The sequence below is a fragment of the Hylobates moloch genome, unplaced genomic scaffold (genome assembly GCF_009828535.3).
Source record: "Hylobates moloch isolate HMO894 unplaced genomic scaffold, HMol_V3 SCAFFOLD_4, whole genome shotgun sequence".
Classification (NCBI taxonomy): Eukaryota; Metazoa; Chordata; class Mammalia; order Primates; family Hylobatidae; genus Hylobates; species Hylobates moloch.
In genome coordinates this window covers 36,404,526-36,431,196 of record NW_026652279.1, presented here as the reverse complement: position 1 = coordinate 36,431,196, position 26,671 = coordinate 36,404,526, and the positions used below count along the sequence as shown (strand labels likewise).

The 26,671-nt window shown below is 36.0% G+C and overlaps 1 protein-coding gene and 1 pseudogene across 9 annotated transcripts in view; one reads left to right on the top strand and one right to left on the bottom strand.

The window, feature by feature from the left end:
• Positions 1-26,671, bottom strand: part of ZNF148 (zinc finger protein 148) — a 149,912-nt gene that overhangs the window by 64,079 nt on the left and 59,162 nt on the right. For 7 of the 9 annotated variants that reach the window (XM_032149945.1, XM_032149939.2, XM_058437399.1 and 4 more), the window contains one exon: positions 23,699-24,047. In XM_032149945.1, coding sequence (XP_032005836.1) covers positions 23,699-24,031 — 333 coding nt within the window. In that variant the 5' untranslated portion in view covers positions 24,032-24,047. Of the gene's footprint in view, positions 1-2,182; positions 2,272-23,698; positions 24,048-25,336; positions 25,454-26,671 lie in introns of those variants that run through there. The other 2 variants (XM_032149946.2, XM_058437403.1) reach the window with 2 other exon arrangements.
• On the top strand, positions 21,273-21,763 carry LOC116466836 (deoxyuridine 5'-triphosphate nucleotidohydrolase, mitochondrial-like; annotated as a pseudogene).

Genomic DNA, 26,671 nt, shown 5'->3' with positions numbered 1-26,671 from the left:
CACTCCCTACGCCGGTTCTTTCTTGCAAGTTCTAAAATATCTCTTAATTACCCTTTTTCTCATTTTCAATCTTTCCCTCTTTATTTTCCTGACTTTAGAGAGTCCTCCCTATACTGAAAATATTCTTCCTTTGATTCTAATCATTAACTCAACTCCAGAATGACTTGCTTTATCAAGACTTATTTCTCACCCCAAAATAAAGTCTTACTTTTATATTTAACTATTTCATGTACATGTATACTGTTTTGATATTTTAAAGTAAGATACTCTGTTGGTATTTCTTATAATAGCTGTCATTCATTTTCTCATTCAACGGCTATTAAGTGCCTGCTCTGTCAGGCTAAAACACTGTAACAAAAACATTTACTGAGATTGTAATATGTGCAAAGTGCCATTCTAGATATTAAGCACATTCTAAATATCAGATTTCCTTTTCAAAGGTCTTAAAATGTACGTGCAGAGTTCTGATGCATTACCAAAAAAAAAAAACCTAATACAGACAGCACATGTGTCATACTCTAACTGAACGGAACAGAGAATAAGGGTAGACATTCAAAGGGAGAAATAAAGACAATGTGAAATAACTGCATCAGGCTTTGGGGATGAAACAACAGACAATGACAGCTGCAAGTTTAGCACATATATCCCCCCTTTTAATTTTTTCTTGCAAATTTGCTACTCTTCTTAACTTCATCAAGTCTCAATAATGATAATGAGCGATGTAACAATTATAAATTGTACCTAAAATAATGTTGCCAGACATAATGTGATGAATAAGTATTTCACTACGGTTGCAAATTTTGGTCTACCCCTTCTCCCCACCTTCCAAACAAGATGACTGACTCCTTGGAATCATTTTAGACTCTTTCTTCTCTTCATTCTCAACATCTTGCACCCATACCCAGTGACATCCACTTCCCTCCAATTAACCATACCAACCTCACTGACTTAGAGCATTATCATCTCCCAATGTATTCTTCTACAAATAAATTAATATAAAACTATTTCCTTATCATTTCCTCAGTGAGGAATTGGCAACAGACTGTTGCCTATAGTATTCATTATCAGCTCCCCAGCTCAGCTTTCAAAATTCTGTATGATCCACTTTACAGAAAAGACCTAAGGTACTTGGCAGAAGGATATCACCTTACCATCACTTCTCTCCATTTCTGGAGTCACATGTTCCTATCAATTTTCAATTTCAAACTTTGGTATTCTCACTCATCTTCCAACCCAGTAGAGTAAAAGGAAGGTGGTCTTTCTGTTTTCCCCTATACTCCTGATTCCATTCCCACGCATTTTCACGGCTCTGCTGCTTCACGATCTATTTTATAGTCTCCCTAACACTACTAGCTACTTCTTCTCTTCTTAAAAGCACACTGAAATTTCCCCTATAAGTTCTTGTGGGCCAAAATTTTTCCAGCTACTATATTCCTTCTTTTGGCCAAACATTTTGAAAGAATAATCTGTAGTCAGCATACAGAGATAAAATAACTGTGCCCAAATTTAGAGAAATGGTTGTTCTGAGAGTAAAAGTAGTATACACAGACGTGTAAAAAAAGATGTGTTTAACTATCACTAGAAGGAACCTGTTCCAAAATATTGCCTAGGACACACCCAAGTTGAATCAAGGTGACTAAAAGTATAACAAGTTTAAATGTAAAAGGAAAGGTATAACACAATTAACTGTACTGTAAACATACTGTCTAATGAATGTCAGCAATATTTGGGGGTATTCATGGAGTCCAGAAAAGGAGAAATTTAAGATTTAACTTTAATTTGCATGTGTATTTCCAGGACAGAACTGCAAGAACAGTTTGATGTAACCAGACAACAGGAAGACTTCAAATTCCAAGCTCACAAAGCCACTGAACAGGACAGGGAGGTGAAGCAGTACACTGATGGATAGGCTTGTGTGAATCACGAATTATATCCGTCCTGTTTGCCTGATCCATGACTGCATGCAAAATTTTGAAAGGAGCTACATTTGTCAGGGGAAAGTCCATAGCTATCCTTTGATTTTTGAAAAAGTTCAGAGAGCCACAGTTGGAAACAGACATTCTGATCTATTTCCCTATTACATTTCTCACTATAAATGTAAACTCTGGTTACTATATCAGCATCTTACAGTTTATATAATTAAAGATTAACTAGATGAACTGATCAAATCAAGTTACCTTACCTGAAACAGTGCTGACCATCCCTATCCTACTTGGAAATTCTAGTCTTCCAAGTTCCATAAAATCACCTAATTTAAGTTCTCTCCTTTTCTTCATAGCAGTTCTTCTGGATCCATCCTTCCAGTAATATGTGCCTGTATTTTGTAACAGTTTCAGAAAATCTACATCAGTGGTTCTTAACTCTTTATGTTTAAAGTCGGGAGAATAAAAAAGGAAAGACTGAAAATGAGAAAAAGGTCAGGGTAATTAAGAGATGTTTTAGAACTTGCAAGAAACAGCCAGCATAGCATGGGGACTCTTGAGGTCCCTTATACCCTTTCAGGTCATTCATGACATCAAAGCTACTTTCACAATAGTACCTGCTTTTTAAAACTCTCTTTCCCTCAAAAGTATACAGTGGCATTTTACAGAGGCTAATTAAAATGTGATATCACTACAGACTTAATATATGTCACCACAGATATGCATTATATCCAGTTATATTAAGCCAGATAATAGAGATATCAAAAAAATGTAAAACAATTTCCCTCGTCTCGCTAAATTTTTTGTTTTGGAAAACAGAGTTATTTTTTATTTACAAATGTTACATGCTAACATGTAGTGAGTTTTATTGTGACAAATTAATACATAAAACTTTAAATTTCTCAGCTTTAATTTTGAATATGGTAAATACTGATACATATAACCAACATAAGCAAAAGCTCTGAGGAGTCCTCAGTATTTTTTAAGAGTATAAAGGGACCCCACGGCCAGAACATTTGAGAGCTGCTAATCTAGATACATCTTAACTATACAATCCCTTTCTCTCTTTCACTCAATCTCTTTTAATACAGATGCCTGGGCCCCACTAATATAAAGAAATTACTATAGATGTTGTGTGCCTGTGTGGGTTAGTAGACATATATGTATTTCCTAGCTTGATCGCTGAGGTCACTGAAAAGCAATGACACCCAACACACCTAGCACCCAGAACTTAGTTTCTAAATGCCATTATCCAAATAAAAAAGAACCAGAGTTCTCTGAGAAGTGGTTGAGCCCAGAGCTGGGTCGGGGAAAAATATAAGATGACTCTAGAAAATCATAATGTCAGAAGCTAAAGTGTTCAAAAAAGGATCAAAGGATGTCAAAAGGACATAAGACCCAGACTGAAAGAGCTCCCAATGGCCAAAGATGGAATGATCTGAGCAAGAACGTAAGCAACAACAGTGCTGGATTATAACCCACAGAATAAAATGCATATCCACAGTACAAAATGAAACAGTAAAAACAACAAATAAATGGAGGAAATGGGACAGCTACAAGGAACATCAATATAGAAGGAATGAGGAAAAGACAAAATCACAATTAGGTAAACATCATGCTAATAACCATTACAGGCAAGGTCCCCACCAATAGATGCTAAAGTTAGTGGGCAAAATTTTGAGAGACAGGATATTTAAATGGTCTCAAAGTATCTCCTCCAAGATATCTGTCAATTATAAAGAAAAAAACAGTAACTCTACAGTGGGGAAACCTGGCAGATAATCACAGTAAAGAAGGATCAAGGTTACTATCACCAGTTTTAAGACCTATCTACATTATGTGCCCCCGATATGATGCACTGAGGGGGACACAATATCACTTCTGTGGGGAGTCAAAAATGCAGAGCATCAATCTAACCATGAGAAAATACCAGAGAAGCTCAAATTAAGAAACAGTCTACAACACAACTGACGAACACCCATCAAAGTATAAAGGTCATAAAAGATGAGGAAAAGTCTGCGTTCAACTGAAACAGATTGGAGGTGGCTAAAAAAAACAGGATAACTCAATGAAATGTGGGTCCTGAATTGAATCCTCAAAGAGAAAAAGGGTATTTGGAGGGAAACATAAAATTCAAACAAGGTCTGTAGTTTAACAGTATTTCACCAATGTTAAATTCTTGGTCTTGACAACTGTACCATATGGTTACATAAGTTTTAACATTAGAGGAAGCTGTGTGAAAGGTTTATGCAAACTCTACTATTTCTGCAACTTTAAGTATAAAATTATTTCAAAATGAAAAGTTAAACTAGACTCTGATTTTTCTAACTACAAAAATACTCAGCATTTACATGGCATTTTTATGAGTTTGTGATTCTGCCTCCTCAGCATATACTAAGATTTATCAGACATTTACTATCATGCACTGTCCTAAGTGCTGAAGATATTAATACAATACATGGGGAAGACATGGTCTCTAGCCTGTAAAGTCTATTGCATTAAATCCTACAGTAACACTATGTTAAGAATTTTCATTAAAAAAATAGAAAACTAAGGCCCAGGAAGGTTGAGTTACTTGCCTAAAAGCACATTAATTAAGACAGAAAGACAAAATTTAAATCAAAGTCTTCTGAATCCAGTGACTAAGATCCTAAGATTGTGATCTGTGAATTCTTTCTTATCCTCGTGTTACCAATAAACAAACTAAAATTTCAGGGAGGTAAGTGTCTTACCCAAGTTATTAAGTTGTAAAACTAGGACTTAAGATCAAATACCTTTCAGTCCAGGACTGCTTTTCAATAAATCTAAATTATTCAAACTTATTTAAAAATGCTTTTTGTAGAAACGTACTGTATTTTTCCATATATGAACTATAGTTTGGTTGCTTCCAAAATAAGAAAAAAATTCTAGTGGTTTTAGAACACCTAGTGATTATTACTAAAGGAAAATAAAATGTTAAAAAAAAAACATAGGCCAGGCACAGAGGCTCATGCCTGTAATCCCAGCACTTTGGGAGGCCGAGGTGGGTGGATCATGAGGTCAGAAATTCAACACCAGCTGGCCAAGATGGTGAAACCCCATCTCTACTAAAGCTACAAAAATTAGCCGGATGCAGTGGCAGACGCTTGTAATCCCAGCTACTTGGAAGGCTGAGGCAGGAAAATAGCTTGAACCCAGGTGGCAGAGGTTGCAGTGAGCCAGGATCGTGCCACCGCACTCCAGCCTGGGCGACAGAGTGAGACTCCGTCTCAAAAAAAAAAAAAAAAAAAAAAAAAAATGCCAAGAATATTTAGATGAAACATTAGAAGACTTGGGTTTCAACACTATCTCTTCCAATTACTAGCTAGGTGAACTTGGCTTCCAGAAGTAGTATGACAAAACAAGAAAAGCACAGGCTTGGGAATTCAAAGAAATAAAATCCAGTTTCAAACAGTAATACTAACAGTGTGTGAGGCTGAACAACTAAAATTGAATCATGCCGAACTTTGCTCACCTGTAACCTAGAGGGGAAAATCTCATAGGATTTTTACAGAGTTAAATAAGATAACTCTGTAAAGTACTAACTACAGTACAGAGCAGTATGAAATAGTTCTTGATGCTACTTAGTATCATAATAAACTCATCTGTTAATTGGTAGTAGTAATAATATCCATCTTACATCAGAAAATCAAATGAGATTACATGAAAAGCACCTTGAAAACCTTAAAGCACGAAATGAATATATAGTTATTAATTATCATACAACTAATAGGTGTGTAATTGCTTGGATACACAAAGGATTAGCAATTTCTATAAAATATCTCTACGTAGACATCTTGATATCTAAAACTCAATATGCCTAAAAAAAAAATCTTTCCTTTCACATTAGATCCTCCTTCTAAATTCCTTGCCTTTCAATATATCATCCCAGTATCCTATCTAAAGATTCTTTTTTTTTTTTTTTTTTTTTTTTAAGACAGAGTCTCGCTCTATCACCCAGAGTGGAGTGCAGTGGTGCAATCTCGCCTCACTGCAACCTCCGCCTCCCAGTTTCAAGCAATTCTCATGCCTCAGCCTTTCAAGTAGCTGGGACTACAGACATGTACCACCACGCCCAGCTAATTATTTTGTATTTTTAGTAGAGACGGGGTTTGCCATGTTGGCCAAGCTGGTCTTAAATTCCTGGCCTCAAGAGATCCACCTGCCTCGGCCTCCCAAAGTGCTGGGATTACAGGCGTGAGCCACCATGCCCAGCCAATGCTATTTTTTAGTTTTCCTTTCTACCTTCCACCCAGGACAAAGTCCAGTTGTTGCTGTTCTTCCTAAATATAATATACAAATCTAGAAATTATACTTCATATTTCCTTCTTTAGATTATTTATAATGATACTAAGTTGGGACTCTCATACACTACTAGAGGGTCATCTTTTGTAGACTACGATTTGGCCAATATACAATAAAAGCCTTAAGAGTCCTATATTGAAGAAATACTTTCACGTGACAAAAAAGCACATATACAACACCACAATATTATTTATAACAGTAAGAAAAGGGTGCAAATGTCTAATACCCAATAATAAAGAAATAGTGAGATAAGTTATAATACAGCTATACAGCATACAAATATTAGAAATCTGTCTTTTAATGACCAAGATGAAATGCTCATGGTTTAAGGTAAAGTAACAAATATAAATAGGCATGTAGATAAATACATTTTCACAATTTTATACAAACACAAATATAGACACAGCAAATTTTATGCAAACACACAACTACCCACATAGAAAAAAAAAAAAACAAAAAAAGAAACATTAAAATGCTAGGAATGGTATGTTAAGAGCAGTTATCCTAGAGTAGTAAGATTATAACAATTTTTATTCTCTTCTTTATAGTTTTAAAATTTATACATTTTTCAATCTTAGAAAGATATTAAATCTAGTCCTAGTACAAATCCTTATCATTAATTTAAAATATATATTATTATCTTAATATACTAAGTTGTTCTAAAAACTGAAACATTAACCCAGCAAAGTGAAAGCAAATCTCTATGGGTAAGTTTGAGAAAGAAACCAGAACTATCAAATAAATCTTAATCTCCACACTTCACATCACCAGCAAAAATCAATTAGTGGATTACTGATCTAAATGGGAACGGAAAACCACAAAGCCTCCAGAAGTTAAAAATGGAAAATATCTTCACAATGTTGGGACAGGCAAAAATTTCTTAAGAGGGACACAAAAAAATACCAAAAGGAAAAGACTTATACAATAAATCGAACCTTATTAACTCCTGTTTACCAAAAGAGTAAAAAGACCAGCCAGAGTCAGAAATGATAATTGCAATACATACATCCAACCAGTGGATAAAGAACTACTACAAATCTGTAAGAGAAAGAAACAACCTACTAGAAAATTAAGCAAAAGATGAACATCTACCTTACTAAAAAATAATATTCAAATTGTCAATAAACATGAAAAGATAATCAATTTCATTAGTTACCAGTGAAATGAAACATTAAGTCATATTGCAATTCCACTATCATACCACCAAAACGGCTAAACTCAAAAGGACTGACAAGATCAAATAGCAAGGATATAGAGCAATCATTATAAATTGGCAAAACCAATTTAAAAAACTTCTGTCAGTATGTACTAAAGCTGAACATATGCATATCCAGTAAATTCAATTCTAAGTATATAACCAACAGAAATGAGTACATACACACACAAGTGACATCCAAGAATATTCACAGCAGCACTTAATACCAAACATCTAGAAACAATCTAAATGCCTATTAGACTAGAATAAATGAAATTCCCCCAACTGATGATTCTACAGAAATTACATGCAGTAACATGGGTATATCTCATAAACAATGAAAATAAAGAAACCAGATACTTAGTATATAGTGTCTATGATTCTGCTTATTTCTAATGCAAAGTCAGGTAAAACTAATAGACTATGACAAAGTGTTGGGGTAGTAGTAATCTTTAGGAACTAGAGGAGTGCTGTGACCAAAAGGGATTCTACATCTTGATCTCGATAGTGGTTACACGAAATGTTTACTTCAGAGAAATTTAATCAAGGTGAACTCTTATGATTTGTGCACTTTTCTGTATAAATGTTACATTTCAATAAAAAGACATATACCTAGAGCAATGTTATAAATGTGCATGCATACACACACACACACACACACACACACACACACATGCTCCTTTCCAATTATTTCATTCAAACAAACCCAGTAATAACAAATGTCAATCAACAGAGGAGTGTGATTAAATAAATTATGGCATATCCTTTAATCACTCATTAAAAGGGCAGTTTTACATGCAATAACATGGAAATCTCCACAAGATATGTCATTAAATGAATAATGTAAATTCCAAATGCATACAAATAACATTATCCAATTTATGTAATAAAACAAAATATTGTACATTTATATTAAATATATGGTTTTTTTTTTGAGACGGAGTCTCACTCTGTCGCCTAGGCTGGAGTGCAGTGGCACGATCTCAGCTCACTGCAAGCCCCACCTCCCAGGTTCATGCCATTCTCCTGCCTCAGCCTCCCAAGTAGCTGGGACTACAGGTGTGTGCCACCACGCCCAGCTAATTTTTTTTTTGTATTTTTAGTAGAGACAGGGTTTCACCACGTTAGCCAGGATGGTCTCGACCTCCTGACCTCGTGATCTGTCCGCCTCGGCCTCCCAAAGTGCTGGGATTACAGGCATGAGCCACTGCACCCTGCCAAATATATGTGTTATATATCCAAAATGTATTATATAGACATAAATGCATGCACACAATATGTTTCTTTATAAATTTAAAACTTCCAGAAAGGTATCAATATTAGTAGCTATTTCTTTGGAATTAGAGTAGACAGACATCGGAAACAAGGAAATTTTACTTTTCACTTTATTATTTCTTCTACCTTGTTTTAATTTTTATAATGACCATGTAGTCCTTTTATAATAAAATAGAAATATAAAAACACCAAAGTAGACCTCTCTGAAACTGATGTAGCTAGGCTGACTCTACAAACCCTGTCCTAAATGATTTCCAGTTGGTGTACTACTAGTCTAAGAGCATAACTCTCCTTCTGTACCACTGTCTCACAATTCCAGATGAAGGAATTAGACATCAAAGGTCAGACAGAACTATATTAAGAGTGTTAGGAGACTAGTTATGTTATTAAAGTCAGCTGGAAACCGGCTGTGGTGGCTTACACCTGTAATCCCAACACTTTGAGAGGCTGAGGCAAAAGGCTGGCTTGAAGCCAGGAGTTCAAGGCCAGCCTGGGCAACCTAGCAAGTTTCCATCTCTATAAAAAATTTAAAAATAAAAATAATAAAGTCATCTATAAAGAAATCTTCTACCAACAATTTATGTCCACTTAAGGGGAGAAAAAAAGGATATAAACTGGGTCAAACAACCTTAAGAACAAATGAGGATACTGAAAAATAGACCATGTTGGGTCAACTCCCTAAAACAATCTACTGGAAGAGATAATCTGATTCATCTACTTGCCTGTTGAGTTGAAATCATTAATAATAAGCAATAAACATGACTCTCACCAGGAAAGGAATAGTACTCAGTCCATGCTTTCTGCCCAAATAATGATCGCTGGTAGATAATACACTTTTTTAAAGAGCCATGTGGTATGACGGTAAAATCTTGTGAAAAAACTAGAGTTGAAGTTAGTTACCATCTATTCTCCTTAAAACAAACTCAATTAAACCACCTGTGAAAATGATATTCAAATAATACGCTGAGGTAAAAAGGATTTGAATGTTTGTTTTGTTGTTGTTTCTGAGGCAGGGTCCCAGTCTGTCACCCAAGCTGGAGGGCAGTGGTGCCATCTCGGCTCACTGCAACCTCCACCTCCCAGGTTCAAGCGATTCTCGTGCCTCAGCCTCCTGAGTAGCTGAGATTACTGGTGCCCACCACCATGCTTGCCTAATTTTTGTATTTTTAGTAGAGACAGGGTTTCACCATGTTGGACAGGCTGGACTTGAACTCCTGACCTCAAATGATGTGCCCACCTCAGCCTCCCAAAGTGCTGAGATTAGAGGTGTGAGCCACCATGCCTGGCCTGAATGTATTTTTTGAAGCACCTCTTGAAACATATATCCCCAATAAAAAACAATGCAATCACTTCAAAAGGTAAGGACCCAACAGCCAGTGCAAAAACCAAAACTACTACTGAATCCCTCAAATAAACTTTAAAAGAAATGCAATGGTAGTTAAGAATTGGGTATAACTTATAAAAGACTTGGAAAAAGTACATAATATAATAAATAACAAGTTGGAAGTTAGCCAGAGGGGGAAGAAACATATCCTATAAATGGCTATTTAAGCCAACAAATACAAAGGCAAACTGATTTGTCACCTCCCAGAATGATTCTGAAAGATCATTCATCACCAATAAATGCAATCCAATTCCTCAATTAAAGCAAAGCACAAAATATCTGTCAAAAATAATAAATACCATAAAGCCACTGAAATGGGTAAAATAATTCTTTTTTTCTAATAGGAGGAAAAAAGTCACCAGTCCCTAGCATCTGTATATTGTTTTTATTGACTGCAGCATGAAACATTTGGGAGAATTATCTATACCATCCTCCCTAAACTAATGATAGGATTCAAGGAAATTTAAAAACCAAAACAGAGGTCTTATACCAATGGCCAAATATATTTTGAGTTTCCTGGGTCATTAAATGAATTAATCATAAACACGAAAATGCATAACAGTATGCCTGCAATTTTATACTTGCTGCTTTATAGCACAAAAATTCATGACTAACAATGCTACATGAATGCTGAAGCATTTTTTAAGGAATTATACATGCCTGAAACATTTCGTATTTTATTACATCACTATGTGACTAGAGCATGATTTTTTAGATAGTTCCTACTTTATAAAATCTTTTCACTCAAGTGATACAAAGCAATAGTTTTCTAGAAGATGAATGCAGCATACATCACTGTGAATTACAATTTGCTCTGTTTTGCTAATACAGAACGTAAGTCCTTCCTCTTAACATGCTTGCCACCAAACTGAAAAAATAAAGACCATAAAAATTTATGATTTGCTAAATCCTCCTGAATGGGTCTGATAAGTGTAAAATGGATAAGCCAAATAGTTTTTCTTAATTGCTGAAATAAATTTTGTTTCTGAGTTGAGAGGCTTTCTAATATAGTGCTATCTAATAAAATATTCTGAAATGATGAAAATATTCTTTATCTACGCTATCCAATACAGAAGCCATTAGCTAATGTGACTACTGAACACTTGAAATGTGACTAGTGTGACCAAGGAATTGAAAAATTAATTTTATTAAAATCTAATTTAAATATCTAAAATATTAAAAAGCAAAGTTCTAATGAGAAAGATGTAGACGTTCAAAAGTTGGCCTAGGCCAGGCATGGCAGCTCATGCCTGTAATCCCAGCAGGATTGCTTTGAGGCCAGGAGTTTGAGACCAGCCTGGGTAACAAAGCGAGACCCCACCACTATTAATAAAATTTATTAAAATAAGAAACAGCTGGCCTATACTTTGCTGCTGAAAACATAGTGCCATTGAGCTAAATCTGAGTGACTTAGAGAGCCAAAATAAATCCTGAAAATTGGCAGTTATCACAAATGATGACTTATACTTCAAATGTCACCAGACACTAGCGAGTTTACATAGGCTACAGAACTTAAATAATTTTAAAACACTAAAAACTCAATTTTTTGCGTTGAACTAACCAAAAAAAGTTAATATAAAGTTCTTTGTACCTTCCACATGAATGAGCAAATCAAAGAAGAAAATCATTAACATTCAATATTAATTTTTAAAAGGCTTTAGCACAATCTAGAAAAACACTTGAGTAAAGGACTGTTAAGTTTCTACAGTTTTGGGGACCTGGATCATACTATTCTAGATCAATGTTCTCTCTTCAATTCAAAAATGTACATTCAGCCAGGCGCAGTGGCTCACACCTATAATCCCACCACTCTGGGAGGCCGAGGTGGGCGGATCACCTGAGGTCAGGAGTTCAAGACCAGCCTGGCCAACATGGTGAAACACTGTCTCTATTAAAAATAGAAAAATTAGCCAGGCATGGTGGCGGGCATCTGTAATCCCAGTTACTTGGAAGGCTGAGGCAGGGAGAAATGCTTGAACCCAGGAGGTGGAGGTTGCACTGAGCCAAGACCACGCCACTGCACTCCAGGCTGGGTGACAGAGCAAGACTCCGTCTCAAAAAAAAAAAAAAAAGTACATTCATGGCCAGTTGTGGTGGCTCACACGAGTAATCCCAGCACTTTGGGAGGCCAAGGTGGGAGGATCGCTTGAGCCCAGGAGTGCAAGAGCAGTCTGGACAACATACTGAGATCCCATCTCTGAAAAAAATTGTAAACATTAGCCAGACAAGGTGGCACACAACTGTGGTGCCAGCAACTTTGGAAGCAACAGTGAGAGGATCACTTGACCCAAAGAGATCAAGTCTGCCATGAACCATGATCATGCCACTGCACTCCAGCCTGGGTGACAGAACAAGACCCTGTCTCAAAAAAAAAAAAAGAGAGAGAGAGAAAAAAAAGAAAGTACATTAATGAAACCCAGATCTGCCCTTTACCTCCCTGCCTTATCAACAGGAACCCATAAGTAAGAAGTAAGGGATAGAATTTCTCACGTCTCTTATGTTCTACTATAAACCAATGTTACGCAAACACTTTGCAAATTCTGCGCATCTGGTATATGGCATAATACAGCTTTTCATTGATTCATTTTCAGAATGGACTCAAATTTATCATTATCTATTAGGAATAAAAGGACTGAATTATGGGTTACCAGAAAAATGGAATTATCAAGCAGACATTGAAGTTGTTTCAGAAGAATACAAAATTGAGAAAAGTTCAAAATATACTGTTAAGTGAAAAGACTACATAAAAAGCAATATGATCTTATGTATGGCATGCTTATCAAAAAAGCATAAAGCACATACACTAAAATGTTATGAGTGACTATATCTGGGTGATAGGGGTATGGTAGGGTATTTATTCTCGATATATGAATATCTATATTCACAGAAAAACCTGCACACAAATGTTAACAGCAGCTTTATTTTTAATAACCAAAACCTGCGGACAACTAAAATGTCCCTCAATAAGTGAATGGTAAACTGTGGTACATTGATGCTATGCAACACTACTACAAAACAAACAGTAACAAATTACTGATACACGCAACAACCTGGACGACTCTCAAGAGCATTATGTTGAGTGAAAAAATAGTCAATTCCAAAAGGTCACATCCTGTAGGATTCCATCGATACAGCATTCTCAAAAATGACAAAGTTCTAGAAATAAACAACAGATTAAGGGTATTCAGGGGTTAGGAATGATGGAAGGAAGAGAAGAGGTGTGACTATAGGGGGTAGCACCAGAGAGATCTTTGTTATCCTGGCTTAGTTCTGTATCTTGATTGCTTTGGTGGTTACACAAATCTACACATGCTGCAAGGGTTCCCAACTCCCAGGCCATGGACCAGTACCAGGCTGTGACCTGTTAGGAACCCGGCTGCACAGGAGGAGGTGAGTGGCCAGTGAACAAGCAAAGCTTCCTCTGTATTTACACACTGTCCCCACTGCTTGCATTAATGCCTGAGCTCTGCCTCCTGTTAGGTCACCGGCAGCATTACATTCTCATAGGAGCTCAAACCCTATTGTGAACTGCACATGCAAGGGATCTAGGTTGCCTGCTCCTTATGAGAACCTAATGCCTAATGATGATCTGTTACTGTCTCCCATCATTCCCATATGGGACGGTCTAGTTGCAGGAAAACAAGCCCAGGGCTCCTACTGACTCTACATTATGGTGAGTTGTATAATTACTTCATTATATATCATAATATAATAATAATAGAAATAAAGTGCACAATACATGTAATGCTCTTGAATCATCCTGAAACCATCTCCACTCCCACCCATTTGTGGAAAAACTGTCTTCCACAAAACTGGTCCCTGGTGCCAAAAACGGTTAGGGGTTGCTGCATAAAGTACTCAATATGGGATACACTGTAGCAATGTGAATTTCTTGATTTTGACATTGCAGTATATTTATATAAAATGTAACAACTGGGAGAAATTGGATGAGGGATGCAAGGGGTCTTCTCTGTACCATTTTTGCCACCTTCCATAAATCTATATAATTTTAAAATAAAAAAATGTTTAAGAAAAAGGATAGATTTTTGTCCCTTTCCCCTTCCTGCTCTTGCCTATCCTCTTATCCTCCAGGAACCAGTCAGGTCTAATGCCATAAGCTGGGGCCAAACAAGGTGTCAGATACCAGACAGAAAGAAGAGGGCTTCTACATGGGAGGATGGCCCAATATAAGATGTCAAAGCCCAAGCAGGGTGAGGTGGTTCTCCATATAGAAGGGCAGCTCAGCATGAGGTGTTGGAGCCCAAGCAGCATAAGGAAGAGTCTAGACTGTGGGAAAAGGGCAGCCTGGACCACCATGTCAAAAGCTAAGTGGGGTGAAGAAAGTATCAAGGAGTGGGTGTGGACCAGTGCAGTGTATCTAAGTAAGAGTGCCGTAAGGAGGGGGTCTGCTTGGTGCTAAGGTCTAGTTCAAGTTGTCAAAGCACATGTAGGAGGAGAAAGGTATCCACGCAGGGCAGGGGTAGCAAGTACTCCTGTGAGGCTTAGAAGCCTAGGAGCATCTGCATTGGGGGTTAGGATAATAAGAAAATAAGTAAATATGCTGAGGTAACAAGCCAGGTTTCTCATCGTCTAATGTACTCTGCTGGACTGTAATGGGAGGTAGCAGTTGGAACTTAATGGTTTTCAATGTTGACAGATATGGAAACTATAGAAAGGAATATGTGCACTATATGTAAATGTATATAATTATATACATACATACATTCTCTAGCTCTGTCCATTGAGAGGCCTGGGAGCAGCTACACCCCAACTGCAAGGAGCAGCATGTTCAGCACCCAGACCTTGGCTTCTAAATACCATTCTCCACTAAAATGAACTAGGGGGTCCTTGGAGAAATGGCTGACTCCAGAACTGAAGCAGAAAAAGGACAAGATAAGTCTAGAACATAATGTGCCAAAAACCAAAGAAGTACTCAACGACTGACGAGATATGTCCAAGAACATAAAACCAGCTTGAAAAGGCTTCTGTTAGCTAAAGCTTAAACTGAGTATTAAAATAATCACAGTAATAGATTTTAACCCAGCAAATTTTTAAAAACCCTAATTCCATATTGATAAATATGGAATATCTATAAATTTCATATTGATAAATGGAATATTGATAATATGGAATTCCATATTGATAAATAAAGTGTGATAAGGAATAACTTTATAGTAGCAAAGCCTGCAAGGTATCAATTGATCAAAGTGAACTATCATCTGAATGACAGCAAATAAAACTCAGGTGCTGCCTGTCAGAATGCAATGGCGAGAAAACACAGCATTATTCCTACAATATTCCTGCCAAAGATGCTTAACTTAAATATTCTAAGGAGGAAAAAAAATCAGGTAAGGCCTGAGGGACATTCTACTAAATAAATGTAAAATATAAATTCCAAAAGTGATGAATTAACCCAGACTAACAAAAACTGAAGAACATGACAATTAAATGCAACATGTAATTTTGAACTGAGTCTTTTGTCTAACAAACTGTTGGACTTCAGCAGTTCTCTCCCAGTAACTAACAGAACATGTAGTTCAGTGAGTACATAAAAGAGGTAAAGAATACAATTATTGGCTGGGCGTTGTGGCTCACACCTGTAATTTCAGTACTTTGGGAGGTGAAAGCAGGAGGATCACTTGAACCCAGGAGTGTGAGACTAGCCTGGGCAACATAGTGAGACTCTGTCTCTACAAAAAAATTTTAAAATTAGCCTGGCATGGCGGTGTGTGCCCATAGACCAGGTAGCTCAGGAGACTGAGTTGTGAGCATTACTTGAGCTCAGGAGGTGAAGGCTACATTAAGCCATGATCACACCACTGCACACCAGCATGGGCAAAAAAAAAAAAAAAGAAAAAAAGAAAAAGTGAATACAACTAAACAACTTGACCTAACTGACATTTATAAAATAACCCAACCAACCATAGCCAGCATACACATTCTTTTCAAGTACACATAGAACACTCACCAAATAGATCATATGCCAAGCACTGAAACAAGTCTCAATAAATTTAAAAGGGCAGAAGTCATACAGCATACATTTTCTAACCACACTCATTAGATATCAATGATGAAAAGATATCTGGAAAATTTCAAAATATTCAGAAATTAAGCAAAACACTTCTAATTAACTCACGAATCAAAAAGAAATAACAAAGGAAGTTAGAAGTATCTTTAATTGAATTAAAATGAAAAAATAAAAGCCATGCTGAGAAAAAAAGTTTAGAGCTTCACATGTTTAGGTCAAAAATGAATATCTAAAATCAGTCACCAAACTTTCTACTTTAAAAAGCTAAGATAACAAGAGCAAATGAAAACCAAAGTAGTAGAAAGAAATAATAAAAAGTAAAAATGAACAAGGTTAAAGTGAATAGTGAAAATCGATAAAACCGAAACTTCACTATTTGAAGAGACAACGAAAACTAGTAAATCTCAACCCAGTCTAATTAAGAAAAGAAAAATTATTATACCAGTATCAGGAATGAGAAAAAAGAAATCACCATTGATCCTTAAAACAACAAAGGAAAATATTAATAGAACTTTGATCAATTAAACAATTAAGAAAATACAATTTACCAAAACTTATTCAAGAAAAAATGTTTAGTATGAACAGCCTACTTATGTTTTTTAAATAAAATTTGTAATTTAAAACCTTCCCACAGGCTGAGGTGGGAGGCCACTTGAGCCCAGGAGTTCGAGACAAGTCTGGACAACATAGTGAGACCCTGTCTCTACAAAAAAAATTTTAATTAGCCTGGTGTGATGACGTGTGTGTGTAGTCCCAACTACTTGGGAAGCTGAGGTGGCAGGATCATTTAAGCTCAAGAGGTTGAGATTACAGTGAGCTGTGACTGTGCCCCTGCACTCTGCACTCCAGCCTGGGCAACAGAGCAAGACCTTGTCTCCAAAGAACAACAAAAACCCTTCCCACAAAGAAAACTCAACTCTAGATTAGCTTTACTGGTAAAGCCTATCAAATATGTATGATAAAAATATCAATCTTACACAAACTCTTTCAGAAAACAGAGAAGGAAACACTTCCTAACCCATTTACAATGAGGCCATTATACCTAAAAATGACATAGCTATTCCAAAAAAAAAAAGAAAACCATGCACTAATATCTCTCATAAACATACAAATGTTTAAATTAGTAAACTGAATTCAACAAGAAAAAAGGATGACACATCATGACCACGTGTGATTTATCCCAGGAACACCAAGAGCTATTTAATATTTGAAAATCAGCACAATTCACCATATTAAGAGAATAATGACAGGATATTCATATGATCATTTCAATCGATGCAGAAGAAGTACTTGATGAAGTTAAATATCCATTCACGTGTTTTTTGGGTTTTTTTGTTTTTTTTGAGACGGAGTCTCGCTCTGTTGCCCAGGCTGGAGTGCACTGGTGTGATCTCAGCTCACTGCAAGCTCCACCTCCCGCGTTCACACCATTCTCCTGCCTCAGCCTCCCGAGTAGCTGGGACTACAGGTGCTTGCTACCATGCCCGGCTAATTTTTTGTATTTTTTTTAGTTGAGACAGGGTTTCACCTTGTTAGCCAGGATTGTCTCGATCTCCTGACCTCGTGATCCGCCCACCTCGGCCTCCCAAACCACTCACGATTTTTAAACAAAGTCTCAGCAAACTAGGAAGAACACTTCAACCTAATAAAAGTAATCTATGAAAAACCTACACCTAATTCTTTTTTTGAAACGGTCTCACTCTGTCACTCAGGATGGGGTACAATGGTGTGATCTTGGCTCACTGCAACCTCCGCCTCCTGGACTCAGGTGATCCTCCCAATTCAGCCTCCCAAGTAGCTGAGACTACAGGTGCACACCACCATGCCCAGATAATTTTTTTTTTTTTTTTTTGGCAGAGATGGGGTTTCCCCATGTTGCACAGGCTGGTCTTGAATTTGCCTCCTGGCCCCCTAAAGTCGGAGATTACAGGAATAGCCATGATCACCCCCAACATAATTCTTTTTTTTTGTCTGGCTCTGTCCCCCAGGCTGGAGTGCAGTGGCACTATCTCGGCTCACTGCAAGCTCCGCCTCCCAGGTTCACGCCATTCTCCTGCCTCAGCCTCCTGAGTAGCTGGGACTACAGGCGCTCGCCACCACGCCCTACTAATTTTTTTGTATTTTTAGTAGAGACAGGGTTTCACTATGTTGGCCAGGATGGTCTCTAACTCCTGACCTCGTGATCCGCCCACCTTGGCCTCCCAAAGTGCTGGGACTACAGGCTTGAGCCACTGCACCCGGCCGCCCCAACATAATTCTTAATGATGAAAGAGTAAATGCAGTCCCCTTAAGATCTGGAACAAAGCAAACATGTCTACTTGCATCGCTTCTATTCATCATTGTTTTGTAGGCCCCAGATAGTGCAATAAGAAAAAGAAATAAAAGAGATACAGATTGGAAAGTAAGTAAAACATATGGACAATACAACAGTGAAGAAATCTAAGGAATCTACAACATAACTACTATAACTAATCAGTAAAGATAACAAAGTCACAGAATACACAGTCAATATAAAAAGAATCAACTGCATTTCTATATTCTAGAAAGTAACAATTAGAATTTGACATTTTAAAACATACCATTTACAATAGAATCCAACCAAAACCATGAAATACTTAAGGATAAAATTAACAAAATGTGCCCAATAACTTTACACTGAAAACTACAGAACAATGCTGAAATAAAGAAAACCTAAATAAAAGTAAAGGTGTACTATGTTCATGGACTGGGAGCCATTATTGTTTAGATGTTGGTTTGTATCAAGTCAATATACAGAATCAATGCAATCTCAATCAGAATCAGTTGGCTTTTCAAAAAAAAAAAAAAAAAAAAACTAAAAGGTGGATTCCATACTTTATATGAAAATGCAAAGGACCTAACATAGTCACTACAGTATTACAAAAGAACAACAAAATTGGAGGACTTACACAATTTGATTTCGAGATTTACTATAAAAGATACAGCAATCAAAACAGTGTGACACTGATTTAAAGACGGACACTAGGTCCATCAATGAAAACCCACAAGAAATAAGACTTACACAAACACATATCAAGAGAAATGAAAAAAGACTTGTACAACAATTTTCTTAACCACTTTATTCATAGTAATTGAAAGTAAGAGACAACACAACCACAAAAAGGAGAATGAATAAACAAATTTTAAGATATTAATTAAAATGACTAAACATTAATCAATAGGGAAAAAGAATGATACATTCAACCAACATGGATGAATCCCAAAACATGTTGTGCAAAAGCAGCCAGACACAAGAGTTACATATAACTCCATTTACATGAGGTTCTCAAGGACAATGACAATCTATGAAGAAAAAATATCAGAACAACTGTTGCGGAGGAATTGACTGGGAAGAATTACAAAAAAAACTTCCCAGGATGACAAAAACATTCGGTATCTTGATGGATTATGGATTATACAAGTTTATGCAGTTGTCAAAACTCTGAACAACGAACTCAGAATCTGAACATTTCACTTTAAACTTTTCCTCAATTAAAAACAGAATGTATATTTTCACTCAAAAAAAAATCTGATTGCCTACTATAACCCAGGTATTGAGAACACAAAATTTAAAGGCAGGATACAGAAAAAAATACCTTAAAATATAATGACAAGACAGTCTTGCAAGCAAAGAAATGCAGAGTTATTATAGTTACCACAATGAAATCACAAGAAAGAGACATCTTTTAAGGTGAAACGTGAATAACAGTAAATTGCCAAATAAATAATATTATAGGCATATATGACATGAACAAAAGTAACAGAAAAAAACCATAGTGGACCTAGGCAACTAAATTAATTTGATATGCTTAAAGCATAAAATGGTGGGGAAAGGGGCTGAACTACAGTTTAAAAAAAAGTTGGATAACGGACGGGATTATGATGGCTATTTCTGCCCATGCAAAAAAGTACATTTTACTGTTTAGTAATGAGGAACCACTGGAGAAGTTTCAGTAAGGGAATGACATGTATACATCTCATTTGGAAAGATCACTGTAGAAACTATCTGAAAGATACACTGGAGAAGGCTCAGCTACTGTCAGTCCAATAAAAATGTCAGTCTATTGCAATCTACAGACTGCCTCATCTAACAAAAACAGAATGCACATTCTTTTCAAGCTCCCACATAACATTTCACCAAGGTGGACAACATTCTGGGCCATAAAATACAATCTAACAAACTTAAGAGAACAGCAATCATATGGTGTCTGCTCTAGGACCACAACAGAAATAAACTAGAACTAATAACAGAATGGTAGCTAGAAAATATCTCAAAATACTTGGATATTAAACAACACACTTCTAAACAATAATGGTTCAAAGAATTTTTTTTTTTTTAAGACAGAGTTTCACTCTGTCACCCAGGCTGGAGTGCAGTGGCGCAATCTTGACTCACTGCAACCTCTGCCTCCGGAGTTCAAGTGATTCTCATGCCTCAGCCTCCCACATAACTGGGATTGCAGGTGCATGCCATCATGCCCGGTTAATTTTTGTATTTTTAGTAGAGATGGGGCTTTGTCATGTTGCCCAGTCTAGTCTCAAACTCCTGAGCTCAAGTAATCCGCCCACTTTAGCCTCCCAAAGTGCTGAGATTATAGGCGTGAGCCACCACACCCAGTCCAAAGAAGAAATCTTATACAGAAATTTTAAAATATATTGAACTAAGTGAAAATAAAAACACAACTATCAAAATCTATGCAGTGTAGCTAAAGCAGTGCTTAGAGGAAAATTTATAGTATGAATGCATATATTAGAAACAAAAAATCTAAAATGAATACGCTTCCACTTTAGGAAAGTAGAAAAAGAAGAGCAAATTAAATCCGAAACAAGCAGAAAAAAATAATAAAAATTAGAGCAGAAATAAATGAAACTGAAAATAGGAAATAGAGTAAAAAAAAAATCAAGAAAACTGAAAGCTGTTTCTTTGAAAATATCAATAAAATAAGCAAGCCTCTACCACTGAGCAGGGGGAAATGCAGAGATGTTTGAACATGAGTTTCAGTTTTAGTTTTGCAAGATGAAAAAGTTCTAGAGATCTGTTGTACAACAATGTCAATACAGTTTGCACTACTAAAATGGACACTTAAAAATTGTTGCTCTCTCTTCTGCTCGCATTCTCACTCTGCCATGCCCTGCTCTGAAAAGACACCCACCATTACCCCCAGCAAACAGGCTGGTTTGCAGAGGAGGGCAGCATGCAGCTCCATTTTGCCCCACTCTCTGAGCAGGCCACAACCCTGACTCAGGGATCCACACAGGACACAGGCTATGACCTCAACGGTGCCTATGATGATACAATACCACCTATGGAGAAAGCTCTAGTGAAAATGGACATTCAGATAGCTCTTCCTTCTGGGTGTTATAGAAGAGTGGCTCCATAGTTTGGCTTGGCTGCAAAACACTTTATTGATGTAGGAGCTGGTGTCATAGAAGAAGATTACTAAGGAAATGTTGGTGCTGTACTGTTTAATTTTGGCAAAGAAAAGTTTAAAGTCAGAAAAAGTGATCATATTGCACAGCTCATTTGTGAATGAATTTTTAATCCAGATATAGAAGTTCAAGCTTTGGATGATGCTGAAAGGCATTCAGAAGCGTTAGGTTCTACTAGAAAGAATTAAAATTTATGCCAAGAATAGAAAATGAGAACTCATACCTTTTTCTTAAAGAGTTTTTGCTTAAAGCATTTTGGTAAAACTTCTATAATCTTAATAGGTTTACCTTCTAAAAATACTGCATTTTCTTATGATCAAGGAAAAGAGTACCTCTGTTCAGATCACACAGAAACTCTGTTTTTCTGCTGATAGTTGTATGTAAATCTGCTTTGTCCTGATATAAGACAATGTCTTTTTAAAATCAAATGTACATCAATTACAGACCCAAAAAAACCCTATGTAATTTAACTTAGTAAATATTACACCAAAAAAAAGGGAATTGTTAAGACAGAAATTTTTTTTTAAATTACTGTCTTAAGAAAAAAAGAAAAAAAAGAGAAAACACAAATTACTAATACCAGAAATGAAAGAGAGGACATCACTATAAACCCCTGGACATTAAAAGGATAATAAAACAATACTATGAATTTTGTTCCCACAAATTTGACAACTTTATCAAAATAGACCAATTCCTTGGAAGACACAATCTGTCAAAACTCACACAAGAAGAATTAGATAATCTGAAGAGACCTATATTTATAGGAGAAATCAAATCAACAATAACTTTCCAAAACAGAAAGCACCAGACCCAAAGCAGTTCACTGGTGAATTCTACCAAACATTTAAGGAAGAAATTACATCAATTCTCTACAATCTCTTCCAGAAGATATAAGCAGAGGGAATACTTGCTCATTTATTCTGAGACCAGCATTACCCTAATACCAAAAACAGACAAAGACATCAAGAAAACGATAGACTAATATTTCTTATGAACACAAATGTAAAAATCCTCAAAATATGATCAAATCAAATCCAACCACTTCTAAAAAGAACTATATACCACAAACAAGCAGGATTTATTCCAGGTATGAAAGCTGCTTCCATATTCAAAAATCAACTAATGTAATCCATTACATCAACAGGCTAAAGAGGAAAAAGTTACTGCAATGGGCTAGGTAAAGCTGGTGAACGTATGTATTAGAGCACAACTACAAGTAGTTATCCACTCATTCACACCATGTGCCAACACCTGGACTACAGTGAAAAGTAAGACAAAACTCCTGTCCTTATAGAGTCTACAATCCATCAGAGAAACATCGTACAAGTAAATCACAAGTCCTTAGCACAGGGACTCAAGCTAGTGTCAAGAGAAGTGACAGGCTGATGATGATGGAGCACTATCTAGAGGTTATAAAACAGGTATGAAGTATGACTGAGGGTAATATCTCAAGCAGGATATATTAAAGTCCTAAAGCAAAAGAAAAAGTACATGTTAGATGAACTGAAAGGAACCTAGGTTTGATACCATAGAAAGAAGAGACAAGAATTTACATGATGGTTGTGGTTTCACTGATTATTGGGTAAAAATAAAGATAGAAGAAGGAAAAACCTATGGGTGCTTACGAAACATCTTAAATGATGTCTGGGGTAGACAGGAAAGAGTAAAGGGCTGACATACTTTAAAAAGATAAACAGATCAAGCAAGCGGAGGATGCAAAGAGAACAGAGAATAGGAGCATATTAGAAAAATTTAAGAAGGCAAGAATTACAGAATTTGAAGGAAAAACCCTTGAATGTGTGATATTTTTCTAGTTATGTTGAAGATTCAAATGTTTTACTCTTTAAGGAGAAACCTAGAAGTTAAATAAAATATCTTTTAAAATTAAGCATTTAAAATTTAATACCAAAATAATCCTAATATTGTTATCCTGAAAGAAATAAGCTTCTAAAATAAGAACTTAATTTTGCCTTTCAAATATGATTTATGTCAATATTTTAGTATATCTATTCAAGAACACTATTTAGCCCTGAAACATTTTCTGAAATTTCTTTGATGACTTGCAGTATTACTAAACAAAAAATTAGTTTCTAAGTTTAATATCTTATAAAGGAATTACTTACAGGGACATTAAGTGCATACTGTAGTCCTTGAGGAAGTCTCTCATGTGTTTCCATCTGCTCTTCATCATTTTTCACTGTCTCCTCATGGACCATGAGTTCATCATGTGATATCATATCCTGTTGTCTCATTTCACTTTCTTGTAACACTTCATCTGCAGCAAGGATCTCCTGGTGAGGCATACTTCGATCTTGAAGTACTGAATCCTGTAGCTCTCCAGACACAGTAGACTGGCCAGACACTCCACCCATTACAACCATTGTCCTGGAAGACTGCATTTCGTCTATGCCGCCACATTTAAGAAACAATCCTTCCAGTTTGTCGTCAATGTTCATGCTTAAGTATAACTGCCTAGAAAGACCAAGTTTGGCAACAAAACATAGTAAATTAGTTTTATATGACTACTTCATTTTTTTTTAATTTTCAAATTAAGAATTTGAACATTCAAATACAAAAATTTTATTGATGTACTTTGGAACTGCCTCCAATTTTAAAATTATAATACCAAGATAGGTTTCCAAAGACTGATAGAATAAAACAAAAATTTTCATTTTGATATAAAGGCATAAAATCCTAACTACTTTATTATTGAAAAATAAGCCTGACATAAAAGCAAATTAGGGAAAAGTATTTGTAACATCAGTCAAGGGATCCATATTCTTTAATATATTAATAATATATTGAAATGTGTTAAAAATAAAAAGAGATGAATTCAATAAGGAATAAACTGACAGAACATCATCAAGCAAATCATTTTTAAAAATTTAGAAATAGTCATTAAACATATAAAAAAGAGTCTCAGTAGTAATCCAAGAAATTACCATTAAACAGCACTATCATATTTCATCTACCAAACTGATAATGACTCTTAAAAAATACATCCAATGTTGAAGTATTAAAAAAAGACACTCATCTACTGATAATAAAAATATGTATTAGATCAACTATTTTCAAAAGCCATTTGGTATCAAATGCTATAAAATGCATCAAAAGCTATAAAAATATACATATTCTTTGAACAAAGAATTCTACATTTTGGAATTTATCTTGATGAAATAAAAAATGTAAACAAAGGTAGACACAGAAAATCACTACAGCAGTCAATACCATAACGAAAATGTTAAGTATATTTCAGTTTAGTCACTTCTTTCCCAAATTAATCACATAAGTAATGACCAACTTTGATCATAGTTTTCAGCAGTCAAATACCTAAGTTAAATTCCAACACGCTACTGAAATCAAAATACTCTCTCCTTTACTAAGGTTATCATTAACAGAGAAAACTTTACTGAAATGAACAGCTCAAAAAAACCTTATAAACAGCAAAATACACAAATGTATAATTCATAACTTGCTAATCTTTCTTCCCTGGTACCAGTTATTATCAGCCTAGAATATATACAGTATATCTGTACAAAACATCTGATTTCACTTTTCAAAATCTTTAGGTAGCAAAGTTAAAATCTAAAGGTCAAAGATTGCTGGGTATGGTAGTTCACGCCTGTAATTCCAACACTCTAGGAGGCCGAGGCGAGCGTATTGCTTGAGCCCAGGAGTTTGAGACCAGCTAGGGCAACAAGGCAAAACCCCATCTCTACAAAATAAAAACACAATAATCAGCTGGGCATGGTGGCACGCACCTGTGGTCCCAGCTACTTGGGAGGCTGAGGCAGGAGGATGGCTTGAGCCCAGGAGGTCGGAGCTGCAGTGAGCTGTGATTGTACTACTGCACTCCACCTAGGTGACAGAACAAGACCCTGTCTCAAAAATAAACAAATAAAAATAAAGGTCAAAGATGTTACATACATCACCAAATAGCTGCTCTCTTCAAAAATTTCATTTATCACATTTCTTAGAAAACAAACTAAAACTAAATGAAACAAGTCTCTTCAGGCTAAAATTTGATTATTCTGTCCATTTATTTGGAAATCCTTAAAAATCAATTGGTGAAAAGTATTTGTAACATCAGTCAAAAACTCCATATCCTTAATATATTAAAATACCTTAAAAATAAGAGATGAATTCAATAAAGAATAAACTGACAGGAACACTATCAGACAAATCACTAAAGAAAACTTAGAAACAATCATTAAATATATAAAATAACTGTATTTTTATGTTTTAAATATATAAAACATTGGCCGGATGCAGTGGCTCACGTCTGTAATCCCAACACTTTGGGAGGCCGAGGCGGGCAGATCAGGAGGTCAGGAGATCGAGACCATCCTGGCCAACATGGTGAAACCCTGTCTCTACTAAAAATACAAAAAAATTAGCTGGGCATGATGGTGCATGCCTGTAGTCCCAGCTACTCAGGAGGCTGAGGCAGGAGAATCATTTGAACCCAGGAGGCGAAGGGTGCGGTGAGCCGAGATCGAGCCACTGCACTCCAGCCTGGCGACAGAGCAGGACTCCATCTCAAAAAAAAAAAAAAAAGAAAAAAAAATTGGAGGGAGTACATATATACCTAAGTATACACATTTATGGGGTACATGAGGTATTTTGATACAAGCATGCAACGTGAAATAAGCAAATCATGGAGAATGGGGTATCTATCCCCTCAATAATTTACCCTTTGAGTTACAAACAACCCAATTATACTCTTTAAGTTATTTTTAAATGTACAATCAAGTCATTATTGACTATAGTCATCCTATTGTGCTATCAAATAGTAGGTCTCATTCATTTTTTCTATTTTTTGTGTGTGCCCATTAACCATCCCCACCTTCCCCTTCTCAGCCTCCAGTAACTATCCCCTTTTACTCTCTATATCCGTGAGTTCAATTGTTTTGATTTTTAGATCCCACAAATAAGTGAGAACATGCATTTGTCTTTCTGTGCCTGGCTTATTTCATTTAACATAATGATCTCCAGTTTCACCCATGTTGTTGCAAATGACTGGATCTCATTCTTTTTTATGGCTGAATACTACTCCATTGTGTATATGTACATTTTCTTTATCCACTCATCTGTTC